The sequence below is a fragment of the Arachis hypogaea genome, chromosome 19, assembly GCF_003086295.3.
Source record: "Arachis hypogaea cultivar Tifrunner chromosome 19, arahy.Tifrunner.gnm2.J5K5, whole genome shotgun sequence".
NCBI lineage: Eukaryota > Viridiplantae > Streptophyta > Magnoliopsida > Fabales > Fabaceae > Arachis > Arachis hypogaea.
In genome coordinates, this window is record NC_092054.1 from 123,324,188 (window position 1) to 123,345,136 (window position 20,949).

Consider the following 20,949-nt stretch of genomic DNA (forward strand, 5'->3'; position numbering starts at 1 on the left):
TGACATTCATACCTAAGAAGCTAGCAAGAAGACAGTCGGACATCAGCTTTTTCTTCCAAGTTTCTTGGTTTTGGTAGTTTGTGTTGCGATTTTTTGGCCTATCCTCTTCTCCAATTTTTACCCTTGTGCTAATTTGATCAACGCGTATCCAGTCACCTATTTTATCTTCCTTCAAATATTCCTGTTTTGAATCCTCCATGAAATTGAGACATATTTTGTGATCATGGCCGATTCTTGCACAGTATGTGCACACCGTTCCCAGCTGCTCATAGCGTAAAATCGCTCCCAAAGTCTTCTTATATGGACCCACCACATTTATCATGTCTTTCACTATTCGATTTCCTTCTATCTCCACCCATTCTTTGAGGATTCTTGATTTTCTATCCTTCACATCAAAGAAATCCACATTTATCAACCTTCTTATTCCCTCACCAATCTTCCTAGCCACCTCCAATGTTTTAAAAAATTTTAGGATTACCCAAAATTGGATCCAAATAGAAAGTTTTTTTTATCAGTTATTCCTCGATACACACCCCATTCTTCCATCGTTGCACCTATAAAGCATAGTCTTTAAACAATTAGGAAAAGCCATTTTCAATCCTCATGTCATTCCGTTCTTTATCAAAAAAAAATTGATATTGGTTATGACCGATTTCAGAGACTCAAAATCATTCTAGACATCTCCAAATGACATGGAGAGCTCCTTCTATAGTTATTAGTGAGAAAGTTTTATCAGCGAATAATTTACTTATCAGGCTATTAATACAATTGTTGATTCTCTTCTTTATATCTTTTTCCTCAAATTGAATCAATTATTCAACTTTTCTGTCATCTTCTAGTGTAGTGCTTTACATGATCTTTCTTATGTTTATCATGTAATAACCGTTAAATGTTATGTAGAGGTTTTATTATTTTATAAATTATAAATGAAAAAGCTAAGAATTAAATTTCACGTTGAGAATTCTGTTAAAGAAAATACTCTAGTAGAATAGAGGAAAGTTTAGACTCTTTTTGCCTATACAAAAATATTACTAAATGACTAAATCCATTTAAAATTTAATTAAGCTTTTCATGCTACACATATGTGTGACAATCACTAACCGAGTCCCTCACTAATAAATAATAATAGATAATTCATTAATTGATTCCATACAGCACAGTTTTTTTTAATCAGGGTGGTTCATGAGAATTATTATTTGTTGATTGTTGAATAGGTTAGAAATTATTAGCTAAGCAGCCTAATACTTAATAAACACACTGAGATCCAAACAGAGTACATTAAAAATTTTGACCTAAAATGAACACCTACCAATCTACCATGACTTCTGATTAGAAAAATCCACACCTCTTTTTTCACTTGCGATTGCAACTTTGCAAGTTTTGATTCAAAACTATTTAAGTAAAAAAATAAAAAAAAAAATAAAAAACTTATTATCTTTTAATCTTTTCTTATAATAATATAATTAGGATTTTAGTAACAAGTGTATTACAAATATTTATTATGTTTTATATCACTAATTTATTTTGAAACTTATAATTATTAAATACATTCATAACTTAGTACTATTTGTTAATTAAAAATTTTTATTTTAAAAACCTTAACGAATACTTTAAGATGTTGATTAGCAAAATTCTAAAAATTAATAGGAGTAGTAGAGTAATATAGAACTTGCTGGTGTTTCAAAAAAATAAAAAATAGAAATTGCTGGTTTCCAACTTGCCAAACAGGTATAAAGTACACTAAAAAATAGACGAAGGGTAGTATAGTAAATTTAAACCAAGACCTCTGAGTTTCAAGCAGATCTGTCTGTCTAATCCAGTCATTGTCACTATTGGGGGCGCTCCAATACCGTTTGTAAGTTCTGTTGAAATTCCAATTATGCCCTCAATAATTTCCAATATTTGCAATCTAAACAGAAAAGATGAAACTCCATTTGGATTGTCACACAGAAAATAACCCGCACCGGAATTTGGAGCAAAAATGAGAAATCTTTGGATTCTCTCTCTTCATTTCTCTTTGCAACTTTTTCTACTTCTGCTGAAGGCATTGCTTTTCCATTTGTAGCTCTTTCTGTAACTCACTCTTTTGTTCCGAGTCCTAAAGTCTAACAAAGCTTCATTTTCAATAAAAAAGCTTGTCTTTTTTTTATTTTTTTTTCACTGAACCCCATTTTGGGTTGTATTTGTTCAACCCCTTTTTCGTTTTCTTCTTTTAAGATTCCTTTGTTGAGAATCCTTTTGTAGTTGGCCACTGATCTCGGGAAAAAACCCAAAGTTTCTGCTTTTTTAGTCTTAGGCTCTTAGCTTCTGTGGTTGGTGTTTTTTAGTGTTGCAAAGAAACAATGAACTCTTCAACAAGGTTGGATTCAGCTGTGTTTCAGCTCACACCCACAAGAACCAGGTAATAATAGTAACACTCCAATTCATCAATGGTTTGCATGTTGGGTTTCTTTTCATTTTTGTCATTTTTCACCTCAAAGAAGCAAACTTGGCACTAATAAAGGATTGAATTTGGGTTATGGAATGGTGAAGCTTTCGTAGGCACTATGTTTTTTGTGTTAAGACATTTGCTAGTTTCTGAACCGGAATAGTTCATTAAAGGTGCAATTTCTTTAGCTTATTTAGTTATTTCCTGATTTGGAGTGTGGTTCAGTTTAGTTTTACACTCAAGCGAGTTAACTTTTTTTTATTGGAGCCACATGGTTTGGCCTTTTTGCAACATGGGTATAACATTCCAGTTTAAGTTTGGTTAAGAAACTCTAATGTGCTAAAATTTGAAGTTCTATGGGTGTCTAAATATGGTTGTTTGGAATTGGTAATTTTTTTAGTGCCAATACTGAGGCTTAAGGAAGGTGGATTAACTCTGAGAAACCCTGTTTTGTGTTTGCTTTCCATTTTTGTATCCCTGATTGATTCATCTTAAAACTCGATGTAATTGAGAATGTAGTAGTATCTGTAGCCTTACTTGTGGTTTTGATGCATTACCCTCTGTGCTGTTCTGTAAATCAGGTTTGACTTGGTTATAAATGTGAATGAAAAGAAGGAGAAAATAGCATCGGGCTTGCTACATCCGTTTCTATCTCACTTGAAGGCTGCTCAGGATCAGATGGCCAAGGGTGGTTATTCAATTGTTCTTGAGCCTGATGGTAGCCGCGATGTCACATGGTTTACCAAGGGAACTGTTGAAAGGTTTGACTTTTTAACTCTCGGTTTATAATTGCGGTCTCTATTTCTTGGAAGTTGAATTTATTTTATGTTTGCTTCTTAGACAATGTCATCGCCTATACACAAGTATGGATCTCAATTGTTGCCTTTTTTGTGATCTTTATGCTTAAATTCTTGTTATGTCTCTGTTTATTTAGTCTTTCGAAACAAAAGATATGCGCTGGGAAATTGGCAGTGAAGTCATCCTTTGGGGGACTTAAAAAGTTTTCCCTTTTAGAAATGTTTTCTAGGTTACATTTTTGGTTTGTACAAATTTACCTGGATAAACTTATTTCTCTGCTTTTTCTAGGTTTGTCCGCTTTGTGAGCACTCCTGAGATATTGGAACGTGTGTATACTACAGAATCTGAAATCTTACAAATTGAAGAGGCAATTGCAATTCAAGGAAACAATTGCATAGGGATTAGCACTGTAAGTAAATATATATCATATTCTATGATTTTTTTACAGCACCAAAAGACTATTTCTTCAACAATCATACATTTCTGCAGGCGGAAGAAAATCAAGTAAAACATGTAGAAAACACTGAAGCCACACCTGAAAGAACAAGTAAGTTTATTGCAAAATATCACTCTGCACAGAATTGAACAATTATATATTTGGTAAAATGTCTGCTAAGATTAAGAATTGTTTACAACTGAGGAATCTTGCTTCTTTACGTAGGCCGAAAGACTGTGCAGGATACCAATGAGGAGAGAGCAATAGTCCTTTACAAGGTTAGTGGTCTTTCATACCTCCATTAATTTATTATTGGATTGATTATGTTCTATTCACATTTCACTGTCCGTGGTTATGTCCCAGCCTGATGCAGAGCCACCTGCAGCAAATGGAAGCACCACTGCATCAGAAGAAAACTCAAAGTAAGTGCCGATTTTCTATCCTTCGAATTTTTCCCTCAACTATGAGCACCTCAGGTAGAAGCTTTCAAGTTTTAATTAAGGCTGTGTATGATTAAATAAAAGATGTATGCACCTGTCCTTAACATACTTAAATATGCCAGCCATTGCAGTTATTTCTAATTCGGGCAACCTTTTCTTTTTTTCTAAAGAGAATAGACAAACTCTGTTAGCAGTAAGTCGGAAAAAGAATTTTAGGGTGAATCTTATATAAGCTTGGCCATAACTTGATTTTTCGATGTATAATTCTGTATTGCAAGCAGCATGTTGGAAAGCGTATCTCTCTTTGGGATAAGTAATCTAATTTAGGGATCACTGCATGCAAAAAGACATAGTCTATAAATACATCTATGATAGTGTGAAACTGTTAGGATAGCTGTTTCTACTTTGTTAGCTTGTCTTATACTTTATATTAAAGTTTGTCTTATTCATTGAGTTTCCTTGCACTTTGTAAAACAGAATTTTAAAACCTATTTTGTGTTCGCTTCTATGACATATTATATTAGAGCCCATCTTCTGAAAGTCCTAGAGTCCCGTAAATCAGTGCTGCAGAAAGAGCAAGGCATGGCATTTGCACGTGCTGTTGCTGCTGGTTTCGACATTGATCATATGCCAGCCTTAGTCTCATTTGCTGAATGCTTTGGAGCATCGCGCTTATTGTAAGGAAAGCTTTTCTTTTGTAGGCTATTTTGACCTTTTGTATTGGTCGGTAAAATCTTTGGTTCTTCACTCGTTTACCTGGTGCTAATTTCATCACGTGTTAGGGATGCATGCTCAAAATATAGAGATCTATGGAAAAGAAAACACGAAACTGGACAGTGGCTTGAAATTGGAGCTGCCGAAATGATGTCCAATCACTCGGACTTCCCTGCATTAAATACATCAAACATCACATTTCCCATCATGGCCTCTACACCGCATACTCAGTCAGACTCGGGGAATAATGGGAAAGCAAATTCAGGTGCCTATCAATTCCAACATACTGTAAACTTGTAAATATATGGATTTATCATTAGTAGTTTAGAAAATCATAATATCGTATTATTCATATCTTTTCTAACATGCCCAAATGCATATGTCTTGACAATTTTGTTTGCACATTTTCAGATGTTCCTCCAATGGGTCAACCATCTCTAAGTCCTGGGGATAATAGTCAAGGTCAATTCCCGCACCCTATGTTTCCTCCATGGCATGTCCATTCTCCCCTGGGTGCTGTACCTGTCTTTCCACCATATCCGGTTCAAGGTATACCCTACTACCAAGCTTATCCTGGAAACAGTCCATATATGCAGCCAAATTATTCACCTATGGAGGAGCCAAGATTTGCTTCTGGTCAAAACATGAGGCACAGAAGGCATTCCATGGATAGTAGACACAGCAATACTGAATCCGAAACATGGGATGTAGAAACCTCAAAATCAAGGTTGCAGGATGAAGCGGATATGGATAGGGATGGTTCACAGAGCAGAGATCGACAGAAGGGTAGCCGATCAGGCAGAAAGAAATCTGGAATGGTGGTCATTCGGAACATCAATTACATAACAAAGGCTGAAAATTCTTCTGGCAGTGAATCATATTCAGATTCTGGCTCAGAAATAGATGAAGGCCAAGATGCTCAGGAATCTGTGAAGACCTTGAAAAGAAGGGACAGAAGTGAATCTGCGAAGAGGTTGAACTTGACAGATAAGGAAGTAGACCATGGGAATGATGCAGATGGAGGACACTGGCAAGCATTCCAAAGTTGTTTATTGAGAGATGCTGATGACAATAGACATGCCATAGACCAAGAACAATTCGATCTGCCAAATGCAAATTCCATGAGAAGAAAGAAACATGTTGTAGGTGATGATCCTTTGGTTTCTAGTGAGCGAGATATGCATGAACTTCAAGGCAGTGGTTCTATAGATATGCATAGCATTAGCAAAGGACTGACCCTCAAGCCTAGGGCATCCGGTGATGATTTATCATTGTCTGTGAAGGAAGGGCATTCTAGTGATGGCAGGTCTATAGATGTACAATCTTTAGAAGTAAATGGAATAAGGCGTGGTTATAGGACTGTTGGAAATGATGATTTCATAGTCCCAAACCATGAAGGTCACTTTGGTAATTCACACCCTTCCTCGGATATGGAAGCAGTCAGTGGACTAGGTTATTCAAACAATAAAATGGAAAGGAAGTTGTTTCATGATATGAATGATGACTCCTACATAGTGGACCATAGATCGGTTGCAGTCAATGATGTGGGACATGATGAGAGAAATGCTATTGACATGGACTCTGAGTTTCCAACGTCGCATAAGGAAGAAAAATCATCTAATGGGATAAATTATGAGCCAGATGAATTGAGCATGATGCCTGAACGTGGAGCGGAAATGGTGTCGATGAGTTATGACCCTGCTTTAGACTATGAAATGATGGCTGAGGCTGAAGGTTCTTCTTTGCAAGATAAGAATAACAAAGGGGTCGTGACTGAGGAATCTGCGAAGCCAGATAAAGTGCAGAAATCAAAAGTTACTCCAAATAGTTCTGATAAGATTAAGGCTGTTGGGCCAATCAGGAGAGGGAAGCCTTCTAAACTGAGTCCTTTGGACGAGGCTCGAGCCCGTGCTGATAGATTGAGAAACTATAAAGCTGATCTCCAAAAGATGAAGAAAGAAAAGGTACTCATTTCTTTTCATGTTGTTCACTTGTTCAAGGTTACTCATCTGTCATTCAACTCTATTCATTTCTGTTTATTGATAATAACTAGGAAGAAGAGGAGATAAAACGCCTAGAAGCTTTAAAGCTAGAGAGGCAAAAGAGAATTGCTGCCAAGAGTGGCACAGTTACAACAAAGTCACCAGTAACCAAGAAACAATTACCGGCAAAACTTTCACCAAGCTCTCATAAAGGATCAAAATTTAGTGATTCGGAACCAGGACCATCCTCACCCCTTCAAAGATTCCCTGTCCGAACTGCTTCTGCTGGATCTAGTGATTACTCAAAAGTCTCCAGAACCAGCAAATTGAATACCAGAAGCCAGTCGTCTGAAAACAAACTAAGCCGATCGGTGTCTTCTTTGCCTGAATCTAAGCCTGAGAAGGGTGAAGGTACAACAGATACTAAGGCATCGATGGCGCGGATTAGAAGATTATCAGAACCTAAAATGAGCACTGTCCGTCAGACTTCCTCAGCTAAGCCGCATAACGCCGGGACAATATCAAAGACTAAATCCGTTGATGGACCTGAGAGCAGAAAGATTTCGGCTATAGTGAGTTACGATAAAAGCAAGACTGCCGCCCTTCCGGAACTGAAAATCAGAACTTCTGCAGCAAGTGATGATGTTCAAAACAAATCATCAGTCAAAGAGAAGGCACAGAAATCGAATGGTAACAAGCCTTCTGTGAACTCAGACAGTACCTTAGGAAAGAAAAATGAAACACAAACTTCACCCTCTAAAGACCTAGATGACAATCCTGTTGTTGAGAAGACTGTTGTGATGCTTGAATGTGAGAAACCTTGTGCTCCTGCTATTCATAAATCAGAAGAAAAAACTGAGACACTGAAAAAGCAATATGATAATGAAGACATGAAGGAGAAATCTGAGGCAGCATCAAGATATGTTGCTATTCGTGCACCTGTTTCACCTCCAAGCATGGATATGACAGATACTGCAACATCAGGGAGCCAATCGCACCTGCCACATGCATCTACTGGAGTATGTATTCATAACTTAGATGATATAGCTTTGCGCCTTTGATTATAGCTAGAGATATGCTAAATCTATTCAGCACTAATGTCTTATTTTTACCCTTATCTGCATGATTGTAGAAATGCATATATTGCTTAGAACTTCTTTGTGCATCATCTAAGTTTGAATCTGATATCTTCCCAAATCAGGTCAAATTGAATGATAAAGAGAAAGAACATTCGAAGTCATTTAACATTTCTGTTGCCGAGGAAACATATCAAGCTCCATATGCCCGAGTTTCTTCTTTGGAAGATCCTAGCACCAGAAATACAGAGTATGGTAAAGCTGTCCCAACCGTTTTAGAGGCCACGGCAATTGGCGGGGAGAGTGTTAAAGCACATGTGTCCGACACTCGAAACTCAACACTTGAGAAGATTCCTGAAGCAGTTGAGAAGCCTCAGGTAAAGGAATCATCAAAAGGTTTCCGAAGACTATTGAAGTTTGGAAAAAAGAGTCACAGCTCAGCAAATTCTGGACACAGCATTGAATCCGATAATGCCAGCAATGATGGTGCTGAGGCAGATCAGATTGGAACGAATGGTTCGTCCATTGAAGGTAATCTGCTCCTCCTGGACCTCAGCATAATCAATCTTCTTCCATGGATATTAAATTTTGTCCATATCAATTTTTTTTTTCTATTTTCTCTAATTATATCATTCTTTTTGTATAAATATTTATCTTGGCTATGTTATTGTGACATGTTACCTAATATGTATTGCCTTCGTATTTTCGTATCGTATTGTATCTTGCCGTATCTAGTATTTGTACCCGTATTAGCGCAACACTTACCCTGAGATTACAGACTTATCGTCATATGTCCTGTTTCATGTTCAGTTCATACTTTGAAGAATCTGATCTCTCAAGATGAAACACCAACTACCAGCTCAACTCAACAAAAATGTGAGTACTCAATGCATGCTCTCAATTAATTTAAGTGCATTTGAATTAACTTTTTGATATCTATAATCCATTCCATTCTTAATATGTAAAATGGTAAACCATATTCTTTGTGCAGCTTCTCGGTCGTTCTCATTGCTATCACCATTTCGAAGCAAGAATAGTGAAAAGAAAATAAATATGGCTTGATACAATATAGTGGTTTCACCCTTCACTTGGATTCCTCTCTTGTTTTCTTTCTTTCTTTCTTTCTTTCTTTCTTTCTTTCTTTCTTTTCCAGTTGATGTCATTAGTTATTGTGTGGTTGCGAAAAGATCACCGAGTAATTAATATATAATATATTGCTGTGAAATTGATCTTTGTATGTAAATTCATGTGCTGCTGTTCATATTCCGAATCAATTTGTATATTTACTAGTATCTTATTAAATTAGATATTATCTTTTGGATCGAGGTGTTCTCCTTTCTATTTTCATTTTTTGTTATCCGAAAAATCTTGGGTTATTAAAAATTATGAAGTGACAAATAAACTATTGAAAATTTACATTTTGGACAGATTAGTTCTTTATGAAAAAAAAATTATCAATAAAATCTTCTAAGATAATAAATGTGGATAAGTTAGTTTAAATTAAGACTTTTCACCTTAATTATAGATGGCTAATTTGAAGGTAATCTAGTTTGTTATCCTGGTTTTGGAAGATTTTATTGACTTTTTTTTAACTAATTTGTTTGAAGTGTAAATTATAGGTGTTTATTTGTCATTTTATTCAAAATAAAATTATATTAGTATTTCATGTTTTGAATACGAAGACAATTCAATTGCTTTTTGAAAATTCTCTTTGGGCATTTTTGAAGAAAACAACAGAAATAATATTGATAAATGCTAGGCATGACTATGTTTTTAGACATTAAATAGTACGACGTGGATCTTACTCTGTGGATTCAATTAGTTTGGTTTTTATTTTCTTTAAGATCTCAAACTAATTATTCTAATAATAAAAATGAATATCATTAATTTAATTGCATAATCCAAAAGAAAACTCCAAAGAAAGAAAGGAATTTGAACTTGAATCTAATCTAACACAATATTCTGTTGAACAATATACTTTCTTTTCTAAAACCATTGAAGTCAATGGACCATAAAGAAACATAGGCATTCTACACTGTCACATTTCTATAGATATTGCCTATTAGGATTGCATGATTATCACTCAAAGCGAATGATTAAGCATGAGATGTTGCTTTTGCTCATCCTATTCATAGCTTCCTTTGCCAAGAATTCCGCTGCTTCTTGGGGATCCTCTATGTGACTTATCAGATTCACTGCCTCTTGATTCTGCATCACCTACATATACACATATACATATGCAAGATTCAATTTTTTCCCGCTTTTCAAAAACACACTTGTATGCTTTATGAGTTTTGTTAACGAGTTATTAATGTTTTAGAAACTTACTACTTCTAAAATGTTAACAAATGTCCTTAGAATACTCGTTGATAAAACCTTGACAATTATAATGGTTTAAAACTTTAAATAGCTTACCTCCCATATACCATTGCTGGCCATTATCAGAAATTCAGTATCTGAATCAATCCTTTCTCCTTTCACAACAAGTTCTGAGCCTCTAGAATGACTTTTACCTGATTCACATCTATACTTTGTTAAACACAGCTATAGCATCCAAAATAAGATGCGAAAAATGATAGATATATTAAATCAACAAAAAACAAAAGAGAGTGTTTTGTTAGATTAAATATGCGCAATACCGGAGAAGAGTCTGCGAGACCAATGTATTCGTGGTGAATGTTGGTGGTGTCTACCAGATGATGTGTGATGATGAGCTATGCCATCTCTGCAGACAACAGTTTTATAATCTCCCATGTTTGCTATCACAAGCTTCTCTCCATTGATCACCATAACACATGATCCTGAACCCATTCTGCTTCTTTCATCTGATTCATACTCCTCTCTTATCTTTGCCCTTGCACCAAGGTATGCCCTCTTCAGCGTTTCCTTGCTTTTCCTCCTTAAATGAGACTATAGTTTTCGACATCAGACCAAACATATAGGATTCAAGAATCTTCAATAACAAAGTAACACAATGATAAAAAAAATCAATTAACCTCTTGAAGCTTCTTGTTAAAGAAATTGGATTGAATGTACTTGGTAACCACATCTCCAACTACAACGTCAAACATTCCGAAATACCACAATTCATTATGATCCATTTGCTCTCTTTGCACCACTACTGAATCAAAGTTCAAAAGGTCTTTTTCAGAACCTTGATGATGCTCCACCACATAATATCCATGTGTTATTGGCATCATCCATGAAGGCTTCTTTGCAGGCACCATCACATGCTTTCTCTTTACTCCTCTTCGGCCGCGGCCTAGCAGAAACCGTTTCAGCCGGAAAACCTTACAAAACCCAAACACAACAGCCAAAGATTATTAGTTCTTGATCTATAAAGAATCATTCTTGCCATCACTTAATCAAGATTGAACAAAAATTACCTTAAGCTTGAGAGGAAGATATTTGAATCCCATCTTTTTCTTTTTCTCTCTCTCAGAGAAAAAATGACATATGGTTGCACAATATGTTGAACAAAGAAAATTAACAAACCAAGCTTTGAATATAGATCAGAATATAACATGAGAAGAACCTTAGGCTGATATATGTATTGAAGATAGTTGTTGAGTAACAATTGGCCTTGGTGCCTTTCATAAAAGGGTTTTAATGAGTTTCAAACCCCTTAACATTCCTAGCGGTTACAAAGAAATATATATTTGAAAATGTGTGTTTTAAAAATATTTATATTAACTCATTCTCGATATTTTTATGTAATTTTTAGTCATTAAAAATAAAAAAGGCTATTAATAATTCAATATAAGACTACAAATTAAATGTACTCTAGAAATGTAGAAATGTTTATTTTGTTTTTCTGGTTTGACTAATTAAATTGAGAACTATATAAGTCTTCAAATAAATTTGTGTTTTGACTCAAAGATACCCATAAATTGTAAAGAAAGTAATGTTAAATGGGTTGAGAAGAATTCTGAATTTAGAAAAGGTACTCCAATTAGCTTCAATCTTCAGATAGGAGGAAACTTTGAATAGGAATTAAATGTCAAGAACCATAGAGTAAATAAAACGAAAAATCAACGCGTTGGGTTGACATATACCAAGTATTCCTAAAAGTAATTGATAATTAATTAATTAATTAATTAATCAATTAATTAGAATTTTACTAAGGATTATTCAGTTATTCTAACCCCTTTTACGAGTTAGTATTTCTAAGTGGATGTTAAACCTCTTGTATATATATATATATATATATATATATATATATATATATATATATATATATATATATTTTTTTTTTTGGTGACTTACCTCTTATATATTCTTTAAAGAAAAAGTATACGGTACCAACATATTATCTGACAACTTATTGTCAATAATAATTAATTATTATATTTTAAATACATATATAAAGAGACACATTCAAAAAATATATTTATAAAGACATTTCTATTAAACACGGTCATAAAAAAGATATTTTTATTAGACACATCTACAAAAATACTTTTATTAAACACGATAATAAATAATAATTGGTAGAAGTTGGCAGAAATACTGTTGATAACGTAGCGAGATTGTTATTTAAAAAAATAAAAGGTTGACCATGTATTAAAATGCATTTATCAAGTTTCAACAAGGTAAACAAACTACTCTTAAGCTGATCAATTACTAATTAATTAATAAAAGCATGTTACAAACGGCATGAAGAGGCATAACAAATATTTATGAACGGCACATGGCACGTCGATATTCATGGCTTTTGGTTGTTATATTAAGGTGGCTTGTTATAAATCCTCGAAGCGAATCGGTTTTACATTTTTTTTAAATTATTGATTTAATTTTAATGCTATGAGTTAGGTTTTATTTTAAATATTTGCTTATTAAGTTGGTTGCGTATTTTGAATGTGCCCTACCTGGAAGATGGGGTGCTTGTTGTAAGAGTAACTCTATTTGTTTGGTTCTTCTCTGTTGATAGATAATTTTATTTAATTGCACTTGGGTGTTCTTGATTTCCTATAAAATGAAAAATACTAATGTGGATGCAAATTTAAACTCATAACTGTTGTTGCTGATGACTTTGGCTTAAATTTCTTTAGGCATTTAACTTAGGCATAGAATCTGTTCCACTTATAATTCACGAGTAGTAAAAAGTTAAATTCTAACATATTTCGACACATTTCTATAATTATTAAAATCTAAAAATAAAATAAAATTTTAAAAATTTATCTAATCATCGTCACATACATAACATAAATTAAAGTAAAAACTTATATATATATATATATATATATATATATATATATATATATAATTCATCATCGAAACATAAATTTTGCCATTATAAGGTAAGTTCTTATTATATCTTTTATATTGAGAGTCATAACCAATAAAAACACATTTAGCGGACCTAAAATCTAATTTACTCTTACTGTATGGCCTTAATGAGGGATAACAAGCACCGCCAAATACTTAGAAGAGTATAATAAGATAGTTTGTTAAAAATCAATTCAAAAGGGAATTTATTGCCCAAAACATGTGTTGCTAATCTGTTGATAAGATAGGTAGCAATAACTACAGCTTCATCCTAATAAGTCTTGGGGATGGCAACAGTTAAAAGTTTAAATAAACTCATTTTAATGAGATGTTTATGCTTCTTCTCTGTCCTTCTATTCTGTTGAGGGTATATGGATAAGAGAACCTATGCTAAAAGCCTTCTTGTACCATATACGCAGAAAAGATTTTAGATGTATACTCACCACCATTATTATATTGTAATTCTTTTAATTTGTAATTTGTCAATTTTTCTATGAATGATTTTTACTGCTTAAACACAGTAAAGATATGAGATTTATTGACTAAAACAAATGTGCATGTGTACCTAAAATATGCATCAATGAATGTTACATAATACCGTCATTCTAAATGAGAAATAAGAGGTGTTAGATCCCAAACATCATAATACACTAGTTGTAGAGGAGTTGTGTATATAGTATTAGAGTCAGAATATGATAAAGAATGCATTTTAGCATTAGTACAATACTCCAAGTCCTGATAAAGGAGGAGGATTGTGTTAGGTCTTCAACAACTAACATAAAAACATAGTTGAACCCCCATAACATGAATCAAAGATATTATTGCGCTAAAGCTAGGTCGTTGTCCGGAAGCAACGTGCTGTATGGCTCGAGTACGGTGTCAAATGAGCAAGAGCCGCTGCATCGGTGCCCGGATGTAGTGTTAAATGAGCAAGGGTTCCCGCGTTTTCGTGAACGGATGAAGGTAAATAAACTAGTTCACAAAGTAAAAGGTAAAGGTCGGAGCGAAAGAAGGTTGAGATTTGGGACATGGAACATAGGCACTCTAACAGAAAAGTCCATGGAGGTGGTGGACACCATGATAAGGAGGAAGATTAACATTATGTGCCTATAAGAAACAAAATGGGTTGGTGCGAAAGCTAGAAAATTGGATACTTCTGGTTTCAAACTTTGGTATACAGGAAATGTGAAGAATAGAAATGGGGTTGGTATTATTGTGGATAAGCAGTGGAAGAAGGACGTAGTGGATGTCAAGAGGGTGGGAGATCGGATCATCTCTATCAAACTTGTGGTGGACGGAAGTGCTTTTCATGTGATTAGTGCCTATGCACCGCAAGTGGGTTCGGACGAACAACACAAGATAAGGTTTGGGAGGATCTAGAGAATTTTGTCCAAGACATACCTTCGTCAGATAAGATTTCTTAGGAGGAGATTTAAATGGCCATGTTGGAAGAGAAGTGACTAGGTATGGAAGTATTCATGGAGGCCATGGTTTCGGGGTGATCAATGCCGATAGTAAAACTATTTTGGACTTTTCCTCAACCTTTAACCTTCTCATCGCAAATACATGTTTTAAAAAGAGAGACGAACATCTTATAACCTATAAGAGTGGCATGAGAAGCTCACAAATCGACTTCTTCTTGTTGAGGAGAGTCGATCAGAAATTTTGCATTAATTGTAAATTATCCCGGGGGAGAGTTTGACAACACAACATAGGGTGCTTGTCTTGGATTTTCGCGTTGAGCAAAAGTTGAGGAAAAGACATCATACGAAGAACCCAAGGACGAGGTGGTGGCGGATGAAAGGTGAGGAACAAAGAAGCTTCCTAAGACGGGTAGGAAAAGAGACAAAGTGGGATGGAAAAGGAAGTTCGGAAGAGATGTGGAGGGAGATGGTAGAAGTTATTAGAAGAACAGCAAAAGAAAGCTTTGGTGAATCTAAAGGAATAGGACCAAGAGACAAGGAGTCCTGGTGGTAGAATGCGAGTGTACAAGAAAAGATAAAGATAAAAAGGGAGTGCTTTAAAGAGTGGTCTTTATGCCGCAATGCAAATAATTGGGAAAAATATAAGGCGGCTAAGAAAGAGACAAAAGTGGGCTGTAAGTGAAGCATGAACAAGAGCATATGAGGGTCTCTACCAGTCTTTGGGCACGAAAGAAGGAGAAAAATGTATATATAGAATCGCAAAGAGTCGTGAAAGAAGAATGAGAGATTTGAATCAGGTTAAGTGCATAAAGGATAAGGATGGAGAGGTGCTGGCTCAAGAGGAGTAGATTAATGAAAGGTGGAAGAGCTACTTCTACGAGTTATTTAATGAAGGACAGAAGACTCTTCCGAGCCTTGGTCGGTTATGCACAAGGGAAGAAGATCAAAACTTTGATTACTATCAAAGGATTCGAGGCTTCGAGGTAGAAGACGCTCTCCCTAGCATGCCTTATAAGGGTGTGGATACCTCTCCCTAGCATGACGCGTTTTGATGAATGAGTGTGGGGGGCTTTAGCCATCATCCCTATCGTCAAAGGCAAAACCGTGAGGCCTTGTGTGCCAAAGCGGACAATATCGTGCTAGCGGGTGGTCTGGGCTGTTACATTATGGTATCAGAGCAGTTCTTCCTGTAGAGCCTGAGGAATGGACTGACTATGCTTCAGTTGCATACTCTGAGCGTTTGTCATGTATTAGGTCTTGTCGAATGACGAGAATTAGAGCTTTATGCACATGACGGTCTATTGATTAACGCTGTTAGTCTTGCATTGCATAATTCCTGATATTAAGTTCGGCCGGCTTAATACTAGTGAAGTATGTATATGAAAGCACTGATGGGTTATCATAGATGAAATCCTAGTTTTGAGTAAGGCGAATCGCGGGTTTTGGAAAAGTTGGAAACTACTTCTCGAGGCTATTCAGTTGTGTGTCTTGAATTCTGTTCGAGTCGACATGTTCTTTCATATCCTAACTTGAAGTTCTTGTTTGCTAGACCTTTTGAAAAGTAATTTGATGTCTTCACTCTATTCCTCTATCCATATGCATTCTTGTTTGACCTTAAGTGCATATGCTGGTTTAAGATCCTTGTTGCATCTATCTTCCTCTGTTTGAGTTCTTCTTGATTCAAGTATTCTTTGATATAGCCTTAAACCTGTCTTAATGTGCTGTGACCTTTAACTCCGGGTTCTGAGTCCATTCTTTGAGAAATTGTTGATTCAGTTTTTCTCTTACTTGACAGTGATCACAGCCAATTTTGAGATTTTATAAATTGCTGTTGATTAGATATATATTTTTCTATATATGAGACTTTGAAATTATTTATACAGTTTAACAACTATTTCTTTCTAATACCTTGCCTGTACTTTTACTGGTTTACGCAATTGCACTTACTTTAAAAGTAAATTTTGACCTTCTAGTAATTTTACTATAGTTCCAATGGACATCTTTATTTGATTGTGTATTTGGATATTTTCCGAAATACTGGAAAGAAAGGATTCTTCGCTTTTATTCCGGTTGAGTTTCGTTTGATAAGCTTTACTTAACTATTTTGAATTGAGTTTGGTTTAGCATACTACATGGTTTATGCCATTGTTGTTCTTTTGAAAATGTTGGATTCATAGCTTTCTTCTTATGAACGGACTGGTTCCTTCTTAAGCTTTTCACCTCTATGAATGTCATACGTGATTCTGTTTTTAACTAATCTTTTACATCTTGTGAACATTACCATTGATCTTGGTTTGTCCCCTCTTGTGAATCTCATCCTTATGTGGGTCAGTTTGATTCGTTTCAAGATAGTGCATTGTTTATTCTCCCATTATCTCTACAAGAGTTTTTAGTTAAAGATTTATCATTGAAAAATTACAAATGATTGAGTTGTCTTTTTCTATGACTTTTGTATTCTTTTGGATCAATTTAAAACTTGTTTGATATTTCATGTCTAGTGGGTCTTGTTTGAACTACTTTAAATTAAGATCCTTTCTTGCAAGGCTTGACTCCTTTTTAAGTACATTTTAATCTTCTTGGATGTTCTTCTGTGATGGTGATTTCAAGAACACTTTTGGAGTCTTGTTTCGAACTTATTTTTTTTGTGGTTTGATTGAGATTAGAACCATTGTACAATTTTGACAAGTTGTTTTAGAATTGGCATGCACTGTTTTCAATGAAGTTTTGGAAGCCTTCTTGTTTATTGGAAACCGGTTTGTTTGTAATGTAACACTTGATTCCTTTACCAATTTATAAGCAAACTTTTACCTCGGATTTTCTTTTCTAAATAGAGCTTAACTTTCTCTTTCGACCTTGCTAAGATTTTTATACACGCTATATGGACTTTGGAGATTTTTGAACCAGCATTTGATTACTTCCGGGTTTTTTTATGAATTGCTTCTGGTTAAGTTGTACATCTAATTATCTTTCTAAAATATTTGGGGAAATATTTCAGCTCTTAGCCAAACTTGTGTGCATTTTGTTTTTAAAATTCTACATGATCCACTTCAAACATGAAACTGTATTAAAGCAAAGCCGCGTTTGTGCCTTGTTACTTTCTTGGAGGATGTTGTTGCTTAACTTTTCTTTTAAAAGTGTGAAGTGATTTTTCTGCAAGTTTTCGATTCTTTTAAGAACAATAAATTCGGAGGTATCTTAATTATGCTCTTGAGTTTTGTGAGCTTTGTCTTGGGTTTGAAATATTCTCTTCTGTAAACCTCATGCTTCCTCGACTCAGCTTGAGTTTGTTCCAAACTGATGCGTTGGTTTTCTTCTTATTGATCCTATTGAACTTCTTTGATCCAAGGGTTATCTTTGAAGTTGTCAATTGACTTATTTCTAGCAAACTTCATTGCTTGAGCATCTTTGTTTACTTGGAATTGGATACATTCTCTCAAATTTAGGAGTACTATCCTTGACTCTCCTTTCTAAATCTTGTATCCTTCTGAGTAGACTCGAGAATTGTTTTGATATCACGTGCGACTTGTAGACGTAGTAACGCGATGCGTTAGTTCTTTAAGACATGATATGTGTATATAGAAGGTGAAGCGGTAAGTGTGTAACGTTATGATGAGTTGTGGGTGTTTTGTCCCTTGCAAACGAGTTTGCGGGTGTTAGGCTCATGATCGGCTATGAAGTTGTAAAGTGCTTGATGGAGTTGGAGAGTTGAAACTTTGAGGTTGAGATGAGATTAGTGTGCGGATGTTGAGCACGTCGTTGTAACCTCATCCGTTTTTATAACCTTCAATGCTTTGCTTTACTATCACATGCTTGAACCATGACATCTTTTGCATTTGAGCCTATCTTGTAATGTGTGCCTTGCAACCATATTCCTACCTTCATATCTTTATGCATACGACCATCCAAGTATTTGAAAATCGTATATAAGTCTATATGTTGAGATATTTTTGCTTATTCCTGAAATGTATTCAAGGGTGAACTGTTATGAAACTTCTTTCATTTTATATCAATTTTCGAGGGCGAAAATTTTTATAAGGTGGGTAGAATGTAAGACCCAAAACCTTTGAAAAGTCTTTTTATGAGTAAGTCTCAAATCATGTAGTTATTTATAGCCTTAATTTCAAAAATTATTTTATCAGAGATAATTAAGGCAATTTTTAATTTATTGGATTTGAGACGAGTTATGATTATTATCCAATTTTATAATTATTGGGTTATTTTCTAAATTTAAATTATAAAGTTGATAGTTATGAAATAATAAGGATTTTATATGATATGGACTAAATAATCAATATTTTAATATATTGATATTGCTATTTTGGAAAAATGAAGAAATTAAGTATATTATTTCTAATTATTTGATTTGGGCATTTTGTTGAAAATAATTTGTAAAAGTGATGAGTAAATAGTATTTTTCTATATACAAATAGTGTTGGATTTAAATTGAATTTCAATTACTATATTATCCCTATTTTAAGTGAAATTACTAAAATGCCCTTAACCCTAATTTTTGAAAAATGAAACCCTTCCCTAACCTAACTCCATCAGCCGCTGGGTTCCTCTTCCCTTTCACCAAATCAATGCACGGCTTCTCTTGAATCCAACAGCAACACCCTTCTCCCCTTTCTCAAATCGAATCACCGCCACGCTCCCCATTTCCTAGCTCATCGCTGTTCCTCCCCCTCATGCACCCCCAGCCGCACCTCTCATCACATGGCACACATTGCCTTCCCCAACACCCACGAAGAAGGAAGAAACAGACCAGTAAGGGAGAGGGCCGTGCCGCCAGTGGAGAAGGGAGGACGCGCGCGCGCAAGGGAGGAAGGAGCCGCCTAGCTCGCTGCCACCACGCTGCTCGGGTTCGTCGAACCCTCCCTGCTGCCGCCGTTCATGTCGCCACCAGAGGGGAGTGAGAGACCAAGAGGGAGGCGTCGTGCAAAGAGGGAGCTCGCGGTGAAGAGAGAGGGGCGCTACCTTGCGCGCCACCGTCGCACCTTCATCGCCACCGCGCCCATGCCGCATCGCCGCCGTCGAGCTCGCAAGCGAGGAGGAAGCACAGCGCCGCCGGCTTTATCGGATTTCCGCCGTCGAACCTGTCCCTACCGCCACTGCTGGCCATACGCACAGAGAGAGAGAGAGAGAATGTGCGAAAAAGGAGCTGCCGCGGGGTTGCCGTCGCCACCACGAGGCTGGGCTCGCCGCTGTGGAGGGTTGCCCCCTTTCCTCCACCGTCGCCGAAGATCCATCACCGGAGCTGCTGGGCTTTCCGTATGTTGCTGTGGTGTCGCCGGAGCTTCAGGCCACTGTGCCGGCCGCCGGAGACCGCAGATGAAGCCTCTGGCTTCATGGGTTCTGATTGTTGTAAGTTGCTCGGCTGTACGCCATTGTCGGAACCGAGCCAGATTTGCCGGTAACTGCTCTCTCCTTTCTTGAATCTGTTCCATTTCTATGTTTTCTCCGCTATTCTGATTTTGTTGGTAACCCTGCTGCCTTACCAAACAGAATGGTGTTACTGCAGCTAGGACGGTGCACAGGTCCCTGATTCTGTTATGTGTTACTCCATCGTTCTGTTTCCTATAGCTGCAGTAGGTATTCTAATCTTGATATCGTTACCGCTATTATTTTTGCTGTGGATTAGTGAGAATTCTGTGATATTGACGTGCTAGGGTCGAGTTTTGGTAATCGCATGGTTGAAATAAGAGCCGTTCCTGTTGTTGTGAAAGTAAATGGAACTGTGTATGCAGCTGCCGCGGAATGCGAACCGAAAGAGAAAGAGTTGTGTCGCGTAGTTAGATTGCATTTGAGGTAGGGGCGCTTTCCAAAAACTGTGTTTTATGTATTGGAATTATTACATATGGATACTTATGTGAGATATTGTGTATTTGGTGATTGTATCTGCCTTATGTATTATTTGATTGACTCGAATGATTATGGATGTTGATTTGGCTGAATTGTTGTGCGGCTTGTGAAATGTAATGTTTTGAAGTTGATTCTTTAAAGCTTTGAAATCGAGTTTAATCCGTTGAGGATTGATTTGAGTTAATTTTCTTGGGAATGTGAAAAATAGAATGTACTCTTGAATTCACCCTGGTTTACTTTAATTGACTTGGTTTTGGACAAATGATTTAGTGCTGAACCAATTCTTTAAAGCTTTGGAAATGAGTTAAATCGGTTGATATTGAGTTGATTTTGAAATGGTTTTCTTGAGATATGCCACTGAGGCGACTGTTGGATTTAGCTTGCCTTGAATTGATTTCTGGTTTTGAGCTGTTGAAAAGGAATGAGAAACGGTTTAGTTGGGACCCGAACCGGGTGGCAAAAGTCCAAGTTTTAGGGGAGGTGCTGTCGAAATTTCTACAAAATCCTAGTCTTGTTTAAAAAGT

General features: G+C 36.0%; 2 protein-coding genes across 3 annotated transcripts; one reads left to right on the forward strand and one right to left on the reverse strand.

Moving 5' to 3' along the window:
- The first annotated feature begins 1,927 nt into the window (after nt 1-1,927).
- Nucleotides 1,928-9,197, forward strand: LOC112775136 (COP1-interacting protein 7). Of its 2 annotated transcripts, none has more exons than XM_025818612.3 (13): nt 1,928-2,401; nt 3,010-3,189; nt 3,515-3,635; nt 3,716-3,773; nt 3,888-3,940; nt 4,026-4,084; nt 4,627-4,779; nt 4,885-5,081; nt 5,228-6,780; nt 6,870-7,817; nt 8,000-8,405; nt 8,685-8,750; nt 8,866-9,197. In XM_025818612.3, the coding sequence occupies exons 1-13, from the start codon at nt 2,343-2,345 to the stop codon at nt 8,934-8,936; spliced, it is 3,924 nt and encodes a 1,307-aa protein (XP_025674397.1). In that variant the 5' UTR covers nt 1,928-2,342; the 3' UTR covers nt 8,937-9,197. The 2 variants fall into 2 exon arrangements, with proteins under 2 accessions (XP_025674397.1, XP_072084959.1); XM_072228858.1 differs by having other exon boundaries at nt 1,934-2,401; nt 4,665-4,779.
- A 533-nt stretch (nt 9,198-9,730) lies between these two features.
- LOC112776460 (putative protein phosphatase 2C-like protein 44) lies at nt 9,731-11,531 on the reverse strand. The gene is made up of 5 exons (XM_025820625.3): nt 11,261-11,531; nt 10,871-11,164; nt 10,514-10,784; nt 10,290-10,387; nt 9,731-10,091 (listed from the first exon to the last, which is right to left on the reverse strand). Exons 1-5 carry the CDS (start codon nt 11,291-11,293, stop codon nt 9,954-9,956), a joined length of 834 nt encoding a protein of 277 aa, XP_025676410.1. The 5' UTR covers nt 11,294-11,531; the 3' UTR covers nt 9,731-9,953.
- Nucleotides 11,532-20,949: the final 9,418 nt, after the last annotated feature.